Source organism: Mus caroli, unplaced genomic scaffold (assembly GCF_978045245.1).
Source record: "Mus caroli unplaced genomic scaffold, Mus_caroli_1 scaffold_7, whole genome shotgun sequence".
NCBI classification, from domain to species: domain Eukaryota; kingdom Metazoa; phylum Chordata; class Mammalia; order Rodentia; family Muridae; genus Mus; species Mus caroli.
In genome coordinates, this window is record NW_028227262.1 from 135,895,510 (window position 1) to 135,908,159 (window position 12,650).

The 12,650-nt window shown below is 39.9% G+C and overlaps 1 protein-coding gene across 2 annotated transcripts in view; it reads left to right on the plus strand.

Moving 5' to 3' along the window:
* The first annotated feature begins 4,681 nt into the window (after positions 1 to 4,681).
* The window catches only part of Samtor (S-adenosylmethionine sensor upstream of mTORC1), a 53,367-nt gene continuing 45,398 nt past the window's right edge, over positions 4,682 to 12,650 (plus strand). Inside the window, exon 1 of one of the 2 annotated variants that reach the window (XM_029478578.2) lies at positions 4,682 to 4,965. In XM_029478578.2, the coding sequence (XP_029334438.1) occupies positions 4,812 to 4,965 (154 nt within the window). In that variant the 5' untranslated portion in view covers positions 4,682 to 4,811. The remainder of the gene's footprint in view (positions 4,966 to 12,650) is intronic. The other variant, XM_021164969.3, reaches the window with a different exon arrangement.

Sequence of the window (12,650 nt, forward strand, 5' to 3'; positions counted from 1 at the left end):
GGACAGCACCATCAAAATGAAGGAGAAATAGAATACAAATGTTTTAGGTCATTTAAAGATTTCCTATTTCCCACTCTAGTGAGCATCGCTGTACCTCACCTGGGCAACACAGTGGAGCTGGCCCTGATGACAGAGGCACAGTGAGCCAGCCCCAAGGGTGTGAGGCTGGGAGAACTGACCTAGCCCCTGGAAGGCTGCACTTGGGAGAGTGGGTCCTGCACTTTAATTAGGCAGCACTGTGGAGCTGGCTCTGGTGGCATGAAAGCAGGATAGCTGACCCCCTGCCAACTGCAGCATTGAGTGAGCTAGCTGGGGCAGTGCTGGAAGTGGGGTAGGTATAGGAGAGCTGACAGGCTGATCAACTCAGTGACCACCCAGGCCCAGATCCTGGCTTTGAGTTGGCCCACTCAAAATTCTACCTTATCTATGAGTTTCTGAAACACATAGTCTGCTCAAGATGGCTTCCTAGACAGCTCTCTATAGATAGCTCTTGGCTCTGTAGCCTGCTCATGATAGCTTTCTGCTAAAGACAGCTCTCTCTTGCTAGAAAAAAAAAAATCTAAAAGCTCTCTGGATAGCTCTTGGGTTTTTTGACCAAAGTCAGAAAACCTGCTGCAAAAAATTCTTGGATTGTCTAGAAAATAAATTCTAAAAGAGCTGTGTTCACTCTTCAAGTAGTTCTCTCTAGGTAGCTGCTAGAAAAAAAATTCTTAAAAAAGGAATGAAAAATTTTAAAACAGTTGTATTAACCCTCCATGAATTTTATGACCAAAATCAGAAATCCTGATAGAAAATATTCTAAAATAGCTGTGTTTGCTTTTCAAGCAGTTCTCTCTGGGTAGCAGCTAGAAAAAACAAATCTAAAAAGGAACTTCCGTGGCTCTCTGCTAGTTCATCTCATGCAGACCAAAAGCCTAGTCTTCTACTCACAAATCAATTCAACCATTTACTCCAAGTCCCCTTTTGATTATCCTACGAATTATCATTTTGTGAACTTAGCCCCTGGATTCTTAGAAGACAAAAAGTACATTTTTTTTAACATGGCAAAAGAATTCAGAGATCTGCCTCCCTGATCACAAACAATAAACTTAGCTGGGTGAGCTCTTGCTCTGCCATTACCACTCTGTAAATCTCTTTATTTCCTTCCTTAATATCTTTCTGAGAAGCTGATTCATAGTGCAGCTGCCTTTGTTCTTCTAGGTCTGTGAAGCCCCTCATATAGTTTATATTACATCCTTATATTTTTGCATAGTTGAGGAATCTTACACACACACACACACACACACACACACACACACACACACAACTAATGTTTTCAGAGTTCTTTCCCACAGCCCTAAGGTCCTGAAAGTCACAGCATTTACCATTTGCTAAGGGCATTACAGACACACTCACCTCCTGGACTTGTCCCTTTCACATGACCATGCTTGTTCGAAATGACACTAAATCTACATGGTACAACAAATGCTTTTTTAAAAAAATTTTCTTGGAAAATTATTGCTTATTATAACTATGTTCCTCTTATATTAATATGTTATACAAAATATTATGATAAACAGAATAACTACTTAAGAACAGCAAGAAGTTTCCACATACTTTTAAAATAGGAAGTTTTAAAAGATTCCTATGAATAATCAGCAAATAGTAGTACTTATATTTGGTAATGGTGCAGGAAAATAAATATCCATCTTCACTGCCAGAAGTGACATAAAGTCCTTGCCCATGTTGAAAAGGTGTTTTGACAACAGGTATCAAATCTTAATAGGCAAGACCTTTTGAATTAGAAATTTAACTTTAATGGAATATATATATATATATATATATATATATGTATATATATATATATATATGTAGAGAGAGAGAAATTAAAAACAATGCAAAGGTATTAATCACATGTAATGTGATTTGTATTTGAGAAAAGTGGAAACAACATAATTGTGATGTGACTAGGGATTAACTAATAAAATAGTAGATTATTCATAAAATAGATGATCACATATCCATTTGAGAAACATCCCATTTGAAATTAATGCATACATGCAAAGGAAAAAAATATTGTTTCATCTCACTGGTAAAACTCTAAGTAGTTTGTGCTTGTTTAATCCTTTCGCTATTTCTCAAATTCCCTTCAATGTTTTTAACCTTTTAAAACAGTGGATCTCAGTCTTGTGGGTTTCAACTATTTGGGACCTAATAATCCCGTAAGACCACTGGAAACACCGATATTTATATTACAATTCATAACAGTAGCAAAATTATGAAGTAGCAATGAAAACAATTTTATGGTTGGAAGCCACCACAACACTAGGGACTAAGTTAAAAGGTTCCAACATTAGGAAGGTTAAGAACCACTGTTTTCAAAGGTCTTAAAAGTCCATCTGCAAGTAGTAGGAAGTAAAGTTTGAAAAGAAAAAAACTAAGAAACAAACAAACTCTGGACTGAAGAGATAGTTCAGCAGAGAATCCAAATTGAGTTCTAGCTTCTATGGTGACTCACAACTACATATCCCTAACTCCAGCTGTAGTACCCTAACTCACTCTTCTGCCCCCAGAGGACATAGCATTCGCACAAACACATTCACACAGAAGTAAAAATTTAAAAAATTAAATAAAAATACACTATTAGACTTATTTTCCTAGATAGAAGTGGGAAAAGTTCATATTAAACAAATAAATACCTAATATTTACTACAAATGACATATGTACCTAACTTTGCTGTGAATTATGATGTAGCTTTCAAATATTTTCAACATCATTTGCTTTTAATATGTGGGAAAAAAAAGGAATCCAAGTTCTCTTTTCTTCCCATGTAAGGCCACAATGCCTGCTGGTTCCTTGCTAGTTCTTGTAACTTCACTTCACGATTGCAAGTCTTCTGAAGTTTGTTTATTTTGGCCTGTGTCTAATCTACTTCTTCACAGTGATATTTCTGCTCCTGTGGTCTAGAAAGCATGTATAATATTTTGTTGGTCAGAATCATCTTAACCAGGAAGTAACATGAAATAGTTACTGTATAAACACTACATGACCACTCCACTCCATGCTTGAGAGGAAGGTTTGTATGGTAGATAGAGAGAAGAGAACAAGCAGAGGCATCTGGAAGAATTCAGAGTAGAGAGAAAGGACAGCAAACTATACCTGACCAAGAGAGAAACAGGAGCAGAATAGCTAGTAAGAGAAGAAAGGAGTTGGGGGGGGGGGGAGTGAAAGGAAGACCAAGAGAGGACCAAGAAAGGACAGAAGAGAGGACCAAGAGCACACATAGGTGAAATAGCAAGGGTTATAAGGAGAATGAGATGTTGGAAGAAAGTAAGCTCCTGAGCTGGAGGAAGCTATGGACACTAAACTGTGTAACAGGCATTTGTGATGTGAGAGAGCCTGGAGGCCAGCATGCACTTCACTATGCTGATAGGTACCACAGATAACAAATTATCGCTTCTGCGAATAGTAAAAGAAATGGCTCCCTTTTGCAGAAAGGAATCAGCTTCAACAATTCCTGAGGAATGTGGCTTTTTGTCTAACCACCAGAATTTGTGGAAACAGCGTTTCCTTTGGACCCAATAGTAACATAAAGAGAATGTTACTAATATTACCAAGTCATTGATCTGAAAGTTTAAATGCAACAATGTGTATACAATGTAATGTAACCAACAGCTGTAAAGTGTAGGTAGTGCACAATCAGATACAATTCATTCCCAGCTCTGCCCGATGCACTGCCAGCAGCCTAGGTAAGTACTAGTACAGAGCGAATGCAGTCTCTTTTTGGAGATTGGGCTTCCATCTTTCTTAAACAAGTCGGCAATCACATACCCTTAATAGTGTTGCACACAAATGAAAGGAGTTGGAAAGGGGGAGCCATTTACTAAATTTTGCATGGACTAGTGGACTGTCCAAAATATGAGAGACCACCTGAGCAGACTTTTCTGTGGGTTCTGAGATGACCTACAATCAATGCAAGTTTTCCAGTAACCCATTCTTATGGTCATTACAGAAGTTCTACAGGGAGACAATATGGCCTTTTGGTGTTTTAACTTGTCCCACACCTCCTACTTTTTTTTTTTTTTTTTTTTTTTGGTATCTTTCTTTCCTGCAATTCGTTGTCTTTCGTGTAGCAGCAGTATGCCAAGCATTAACCTGGATTAGCTAAGAGAATTACATCGGGATTTGGTAGTTTGACCTCTCCTTGACCCCGATGAAGGCTTGCAAGTTTGGACTCCTTGAAATGTAAAAGCCTGCTTAGCAGCCAAGTCTTCAAAAGGTATTTAGCTGAAGGGAATCTGCAGAGGTGCAACAGGGTGCAGTGGGGACTCAGGTGGACGACCGCGTCCTGTGGCAGCATCACATCCAAACTCCCAGCGGCCTAGGAAGTTGGGAGACGTGCCAAAGCTGGACCATACAATGAAGCTCAAACTAGGCAAATAACTCTGGGGCGCAAGCGCACCCCATACCACAGGCCTCCTCCCCTAGGCAGCCCCGGCTCCTCCGCACAGCATCCGGGGCGTGGCCTGGCGAGGAGCCCAGTGCTTTCTCCGCCTCCTTCAGCTGCTCCTTCCCAAACAACCCGGTGCGCCGCCGCTGCCCTTTGCCCATTGGTCCGCGGCCCTTTCCATTTCCACCCAGCCCTCCGCAGTTCACCAATCACCTTGCGCTATTGGGAAGACACCGCCCCCGAGGCCTTAGCTGTGGCTCCTCGGCCTCCACCGGTCGCTGCCTCTGCTGCTGCCTCCTCCTTCCCCACCTCCTCCGTCCGGGGAGAGACCGCGGGGGCCCGAGGGGCGGCGGCGGCGGCAGCGGCAGCGGCGGCAGCGCTATGGAGCCGGGGCCGGGTGGCCGAGGCGCAGCGCGCGGACAGCGGCCCCCGAACGCCGCGCAGCCCCGGGAGCAGGAGCGGAAGCTGGAGCAGGAGAAGCTGTCCGGGGTGGTGAAGAGCGTTCATCGGCGGCTCCGCAAGAAGTACCGCGAAGGTAAACAGGCATCGGGGGAGGGGAGGCGCGTCCCCCGGCTGGGTCAGCTCTTTTCAGCCCCACAGGCCACCATTGACACACACGGGGGCGGCACGTCTGCCCAGGCCGCGATCGGCCGGCCGGCCTCCTGCGGTCGGCTCCCGGAGCCCTAATGGGCAGTCGCCACCCGCCTAGGCCCTGTCCCCAGCGGTGGGCTGAGACCACTGTCACCGAGCCAACGCTCAGAGGGAGGGAGGGGCTTTCAGGTAAGACCCGAAGAGGGATGGGGGTGGGGGTGACTCCACCGAGAGACTGGCAGGAGCGAAGCTGCCCCTCGCTCTTCTGCGCTGGACCAGCCTGTTGTTCAGCCCGCTTGGCAACAGCCCCTCTTCCTCTTCGCTCTTTGGCAAGGCCGTGCCGAGGCCTCCCCTGCCTGGGCATCCAGGGCTGCGAAGTCAGCAGGCCCAGCGGAGGATCTCAAGGTGCTTCGCCCGCCGTGCTTCACTGGGGAGAGGGTGGCAGGTCGCTCCCTCCACCGCAGCTCCATCTTCAAGTTTGTGGAGACAGTCCAGGAAGAGATCTGGGGCAGGTTCTTAAGAGACTGTGCAGGTTTGAAGAGTCTCTAAGCACAGAGACTCTGAAAGATGCTGATGCCATCGAAGCTGGCCAGAGGTGCAGACCCCGCTCTTCCATGGGGGCAGCTTTTCATCTGGCGCATATGCCGGGAACAGTGTCTGTAGTTTAATTTTATGAATTATTCTGGCATTTTGTAAATGGGGGCTCTCAAACAAAGCAACTACAAGTTTCGGAAGGTGATACTTTGCATTATTCTTCATATGTTCAGGAAAAAATTCTCATAAAGTGTTAAAATGGGCTACTTTCACCAGATTTTTCTTTAGCTTAATTGCAAAATGAAAACTCAGCAGCGTTCTAATGTCAGTCTTTTAACTAGTTAATAATTTAGCTTAAAAGAGAAATTATGACAGTGAAGGAACAAAGACTTGTGAGATCATGTCACTTTTCAGTTCTGCACACTTTTCAATTACTCTGAAAGTTCAGTCAAGCCTATCTTCCTTTGAGTGTCTTTGATGCGTTTTATTCTTAACACTATTCAAAGTTCTTTCCTTGACAACTTAGCCCTGGCTTTTAATAGAGGCCATTTGATATCCCCAAAGATGGCTAATAGCTATTGTTTGATAGGTACTAATAGAAGAATCTTGGCAAGCATATTAAGGTATTGAATTTTTTTTTATTGAAGATACTTTAATTCCCAACCTCAATTCAATAAAATGAGTGGTTACCATAGCAACAGTTGCATCATTCTTGATAGTCACAAAATGTACTTACATAATGGCATTCTCTACTGGTTTTTATGTTGTTTGAAGAAATGAAGAAATAAGTGGACCCACTTTTCTTCAATTTATCATGCCATTTTGTACAAATTTACTGTGCATCTTTTAAAAGAAAATGACTAGTATGTAATTCAGTTTCTATTCTTAACCTTTTTGTAATAATTTCATTGTTATTCATTTATTCATAAATGAATAGGTTCCACTTAACACACTGCTAATGTGTCATTATCTCTTTAAGCTGCTGTTTATGCATGCTTAGTCTCACATGTTTAAACATGTCCTTACGCCCAAATTCTAACTAGGGGAACACTTGGTTCATAATGAGGATTGATACTTAGAAATTACCAGAATGGAAAGCAGTTCAGTAGTTCAGAAACAAAAGATCTGATGCGACTTGGGCAGGTAGAGATGTCCTGATAGTCTAAGCATTTGAATGAAGCAATTCTTTTGGCATTTTAATGCCCTGAATTCCGTCAATGATTTAGATGTTATATTTTGAAGGCATAGTATTGTACCGATGGTCTTCAGTCATAAATGTATTCTATAAGCTCATAACAGTTTTCTTACTAGGGAATGCAGTAAATTCTCACTTAAAATATTGGAATGTAGGACTGTAAGAAGCCATAATTTTCACTAATGGTTCTCAAACATGGCTGATCTTTAATTCTCTGCATTTTTATCTCAGATCTACAGTCTCTGTATCTTCATTAGGAACAGGAAATGTACTAGCCAGATTGAGTGCATATTCCAAATTTAATTTAATTATAGATTAGTGGACCCATTCCTAAAAAGATCAAAGTAACTTTCATGAAGACAAAGTAGTTGATCATTAGTGCATACTATTTTATGGGAAATAGAGTGTCCATCTCATCTCTTATCCTAATATTGTTGACATAAATGTTAGAATATAAAAGAAAGAGAAGATAAGGAAGTAACACTAAAAGTTGAGAAAGGAAAAAGGATATAAATTGACGGGTAGGGGCTGTCTATGGGAGTGGAGCAGTAGGAAGTATAGTTTTCTCAGGGATGTACTGGTAATGAATAGACTGGGGTAGAATGAAAAGGGAAACCGCAGCTACTGAAAAGTAAGAATACAAGTAAAGCTAAAGAATATAGGGTAGAATAAAGTCTTCCTTGTCTGCGTCTCTGACATTGGATTGGAAATGCAATAGAGAGGAAAATGAAAACGGGACCTTCGTGCTGTGGAGGGTTTTTCCTCCACTGTTGTGATCTGTCCGACTGGTAAATGTTGATGATGATGAGCAGGCTTGGTTGGGGAAAGGGAACGGTCTTACAGAGGTGAGTAGGTCTATTGAATGCACTTGGAATATTTGTTCACACTGCTCCATTTTACTGCCTACCTCTGTCACCACTCAAAGGTCCTATGCCAGTTTGTATTAGTGATTTGAGAATCAGCAAGAATGGTCAGTGTTTGAGATAGTACTATCGATCTGACTAAGTTACTAAAAGAGGATGTGAGAACAGTTCCTAGAATTGATGATGTCCATCCATTGTAGATAAGAGACTTACAGATTGAGTTTAGATGAAGGAAAGTGTGCTTGCCATAACAGGTGTTTAATATCTTTGCTATACAGAATTTTGAAATTAGACTTCTATAGCAACTTTAAATATTTTAATTTGATTGGAGGGTATATAGATAGTTTATTTATAAGAAATAACTAGCTTAATTTTGATTTCCAAACAAGGACTTTGTTGACTAGTCAGACTTACTTGATCAGTGTATCTGACTAAGAACTAAACTGGAGCCATGTAGATTTTCAGTTTTGTTTTTTGCTTTCTTTGTAGTTTTGGGGTGTGTGTGTATAATGTATGTTTGTGATTGTACAGGTGCATATATGTGCATATACCTGTGATGGCTAGAGGTCAGCATCAGTGTCTTCATCAGTTGTATCTGTTTTATTTTTTTGAGACAGAGGTCTCTCTCTGAACCTAGAGCTCACTAATTAGGCTAGGCAGACTGGTGCCTGGTCTTTTATATGGTGTTAGGGATCAGAACACAGGTCCTCTCGCTTGCAAGGCAAGCACGTCAGTGATGGAGCCGTCTCTCCAGCTCTCACATCATTTGTAGCAAACACTTGAGATGAGAAAAATGTGGGGGGAATGGTAACTTTAAATTAGAGATCATTTAAAACTAAAACCAAAACAGCCTTAAAATTAATAGAATTAACTTACAATATTGATGTTTTGCATGAAGTACAATATTTGAATTGTTTTAAAAATTAGAACCATGAACCATTTTAACTTAAACTTTTCTTTCAGTATTATCTCCACAGCTGTGTTAATAAATTGACCAACTCTATGACCTCCAATACAATTTGAACCAGTGTTTTTTGCTTACTTTATTTTCAAGTGAGTTTTCACAGTTTTCTTTTCATGTTTTCTCCTAATCAGAAAAGTGTGTATGTATGCACATATGCATATGAGAATCTTTGCTTGTTTGCTAAAATATGTAGACTCTCTATCAAAAGTCTAGTTAGCTTAGCCCTAGACATTTTTTGCAGGGAGGAAATGAAAGGTTAATTTCATTTAACATCAGTAACACTAAGGATTATCAGTAACAGGAGCACAGATGCTGTTGATTGAGTGAGGAGAGCACACAGTAGCGGTGCAGTGCATGTTACCTATTTGATTTTATCATTATGTCTCTGTTGTACTTCTGCAAGGACAGTGGATAGAGTTCAGAAGATAAATACCAAAGTATAAATGTAAGTTCTTTTGGTATTTTAACAGGCTAAAAGCAAATAATCAAATAAAACCACAAATGTTGTGGTTTGGCCTTTGGTCCATTTTAAGTGTTATCTTTGGAACTCTGTAGGATATAACTGTCTATGACACTTCACAACTCAAAACTCCATAAGTATACAGTAGTCAAAAACTCAACACTGAAGTGGAAGCACAATAGTTTATAATAGGAAGTAATCTAGTGGAGGTGAGTTAGGTGACTCTGGATGCTCATCTGATTTAGAGTTGATAAAGACATAATAAATAGTCATGATGGTGAAACAAAAAAAATAAGAATATTTTGAAGGGTAGAATAAGAAGTTTTCATAAAACAAGACAGGAAAAGACAATAATAATATAAGATTCTTTGACTGGGAAAGTATAGGCAGCCATTAAGCCTCCAGCTTAGAAATACATTATATATGGTTTATTCAGAGTGCTGAGAGAACACAGCAGACAGGCAGATGGCGTAGAGTAAGGATGGGGACAGTGCTTGAGTATGGATGTGTTCTTTGGAAGTAGAAAATTGGAAGCCCTCTGTATGGAGGACAATACATAACCCAGCAAACACACTGCTGAAAGACTGACTGTGATGTGCTCAGTGGTGCTTGGAGCCAGCAGTAGGTGAGGGTGAAAGGAGAGCGTGGAGCTGGCCCAGAACACAGGGAGCAACCTCAGAAGTTGAGTTTCCTCAGTGCTAGGCTGTAACACTGCACAATCATACCTACTATTTATGCTTTATTTACAATAAAAGTACTCGAAGTGACAAGCTAAAGTCTTCAAGAAAAGGGACAGTTAGGATCATTACGTTCTTTAAGAAACTGATTGGTTTTGAATCTCAACATTGGCCTAAGTGCAGTGTTTTTGTGTATGTCCTGTTTGTAGCTTTGTAGCTTCCTGTATCTAATGTGATGCTGCTTCCCTTTTTTTTCTTTTTAAAGAATTATTTATTCATTTTTATGTAAGTTAGTATACTGTAGCTGTCTTCAAACACACCAGAAGGGGGCGTCAGCTCTCGCTACAGATGGTTGTGAGCCATCATGTGGTTGCTGGGAATTGAACTCAGGACCTCTGGAAGAACAGTCAGTGTTCTTAACCTCTGAGCTTCACGCCAGCCCTAATGTGATGTTTCTTGTGCATTAGTGAGCATCACTAGTCTGTTAACTTTAAAATGCCGATTCTTAGGCCCCCAGAAAGCAATTCCATAAGTTGGATATTAGAATCTGTTTAACTGTTTCTTATCTGTTTCTGATGCAGGCAACTGTTTTACCACTTTGTGGGGTAGGACACTGAACTAAGATTATTTTGTTATAAAACTAGACAGTTTGATGTAAAAGAATGAACCCATGTCAGGACCTCTGATTGTGTTTTAAACTCATTTCTTGTCTATCTGTATAATGCTTCATCTTTAGGATAAATCATAGTATGTAGGAGGGAAGTGACAGCTGACAAAGCTAAGTTAATTAGTGATTTTTCTACCCTTAGTATGTTGGCTACACTGCTATATAAAGAGTTATTTACTTTTGCGGACAATATTTATAACAGTAGTCTTTACGTTTCCCCTTTAATAGATTTAATGCATAAATAATTTCAAATATTAGGTTGTCTCTTTCTTACTTTTTAAAAGCCCTTTGGTTGCTTCTTGGTATTTCTGTAGTAAAAAATAATCACACCTATGTTAATATCTCATTAATACAGGTAAATGTTTCAAACAGCCTTTGTCACATTCATCTCTTATAGCATTTATATTAATTTAGAACAATCCATTGCTTGAAAATACCTTTTCTGTCATAGAATGAAAACTGTCACATATAACAAAATAACTTAAAATCATACTGTGCTGTTGAAAGAATAATCTCACATTTAAGACTTTAATCACTGACAGTGGCATTAAGAAATCTTTGGAGCTCCCATTTTTATTAGTTCTTGTGAATTTCTAAAATTAGCAGGATCCCAACCATCTTCAAGTTACATGGATATGAGAGGTGGTGTTTGTAGCTGTCCTACTTGTATACCTCCAAGACAGCATTAAGAATTGGTTTGTTCTTGGATCTTATCCTTTGCCACATCCCATTCCCATTCCTATATTATTACTAGAATATTCATCTTGAAACTAGGAGTACTGATACCCAAGAAGTTTAACTATGTATTGTTTCCTTGACGATTGAGAATTCTAGTTGTTAGCCAAGCATGGAGAAACATGCCTTTAGTCCTAGCCCTTAACACTTTGAAGCATGAAGTTGTAGAGTTTGAGGCCAGCCTGAACTATATAACATGACGATAGAGATAATAACGATAATGATGATTAATAATAATGATGATGATGGTGGTGGTGGTTCCTAAATAGATAACTCAGGTAATCTACCTCACTTCAAATACTTTGATTTAAAATTAGAAATCTCTAGTCCTTTTAAAACTCTACAGCTAGTCATTTAGGCTAGTTTCTTAGACCGGTTAGCACAGACTCTGTTTAAATAAGTACCTGTGTTTGTGCATACCACAGGTGGCATGTGGATTACTTATCTCTTCCCCACCTCGCTTAAGCCTTTCGCTAGAACTCTGCCTTTTGTCTGACTGACCCTAACACCACACCGTTCCTCACGTAGGTTGGAGATTCATCTATAGGAGCAACTAGTAAACATGTTCTCTTGTTGAGTAGACGGATGACTTTATCCCCGTTTAGTGATGCAACCTATTTTGAACATTCCTTCTTTTATATACTTAAAATTACAAATACTAGAGAACACAGGTACTATAGCATTTGACAAGTCGCACAGAACTAGCTTTGCTTTGTGGTTTGAAATGAATTCTATTCTTTCTCTTTCTTGTTACTCTGCTCTGCTTACTCATTGATTCCTTTATATGACTCAGTCCAATTTTTAAAATAAATATTTTTAGCCTATAAAAATTAAAAATATTTTAATGGATCTAAGTTTATATTAAAGTATGGTAATTGTTTACGCATCTGTTTATATTTGTATATCGTAAGTTCACACATAAAAATTTTATGGTCTTTTATCATTCTGTTAAATTTTGGAGGTCAAGTTTATGATAGTTAAAAATATAGTATCTGAGAACCACTGATACACTGCTTCCTGGTACCTCAAATGCAACTTTATTCATGTCCATTTCAGGAGCTGCTTAGAATAAATTAACCCATAGGAACAACAACAATATCAACCAACCAGACCTCCCAGAGCCCCAGAGCTTCCAGGGACTAAACCACCAACCAAAGAGCACACATGGAGCGACCCATGGCTCCAACTACATATGTAGTGGAGGATGGCCTAGTCAGTCATCAATGGGAGGAGAGGCCCTTGGTCCTGTGAAGGCTTGATGTCCTAGCTTAGGGTAGGTGATGGGGGTGGGTGGGTAGGGGAGCACCCTCATAGAAGCAAAGGGAGGGGATAGGGGGTTTGTAGAAGGGAATCTGGGAAGGGGGAATAACATTTGAAATGTAAACAAATAACATAACCAATAAAAAAAAAATAGTTACTCTTATACGGAAGATTTGTCTGAGCATTGCTGGTTCCTACTTGTGCAGCAATTCCCTACTTATACAAATTAAGTTCTGGAAAGCTTTTCATAAGTCATCTTATTTGCAAGTTTGAT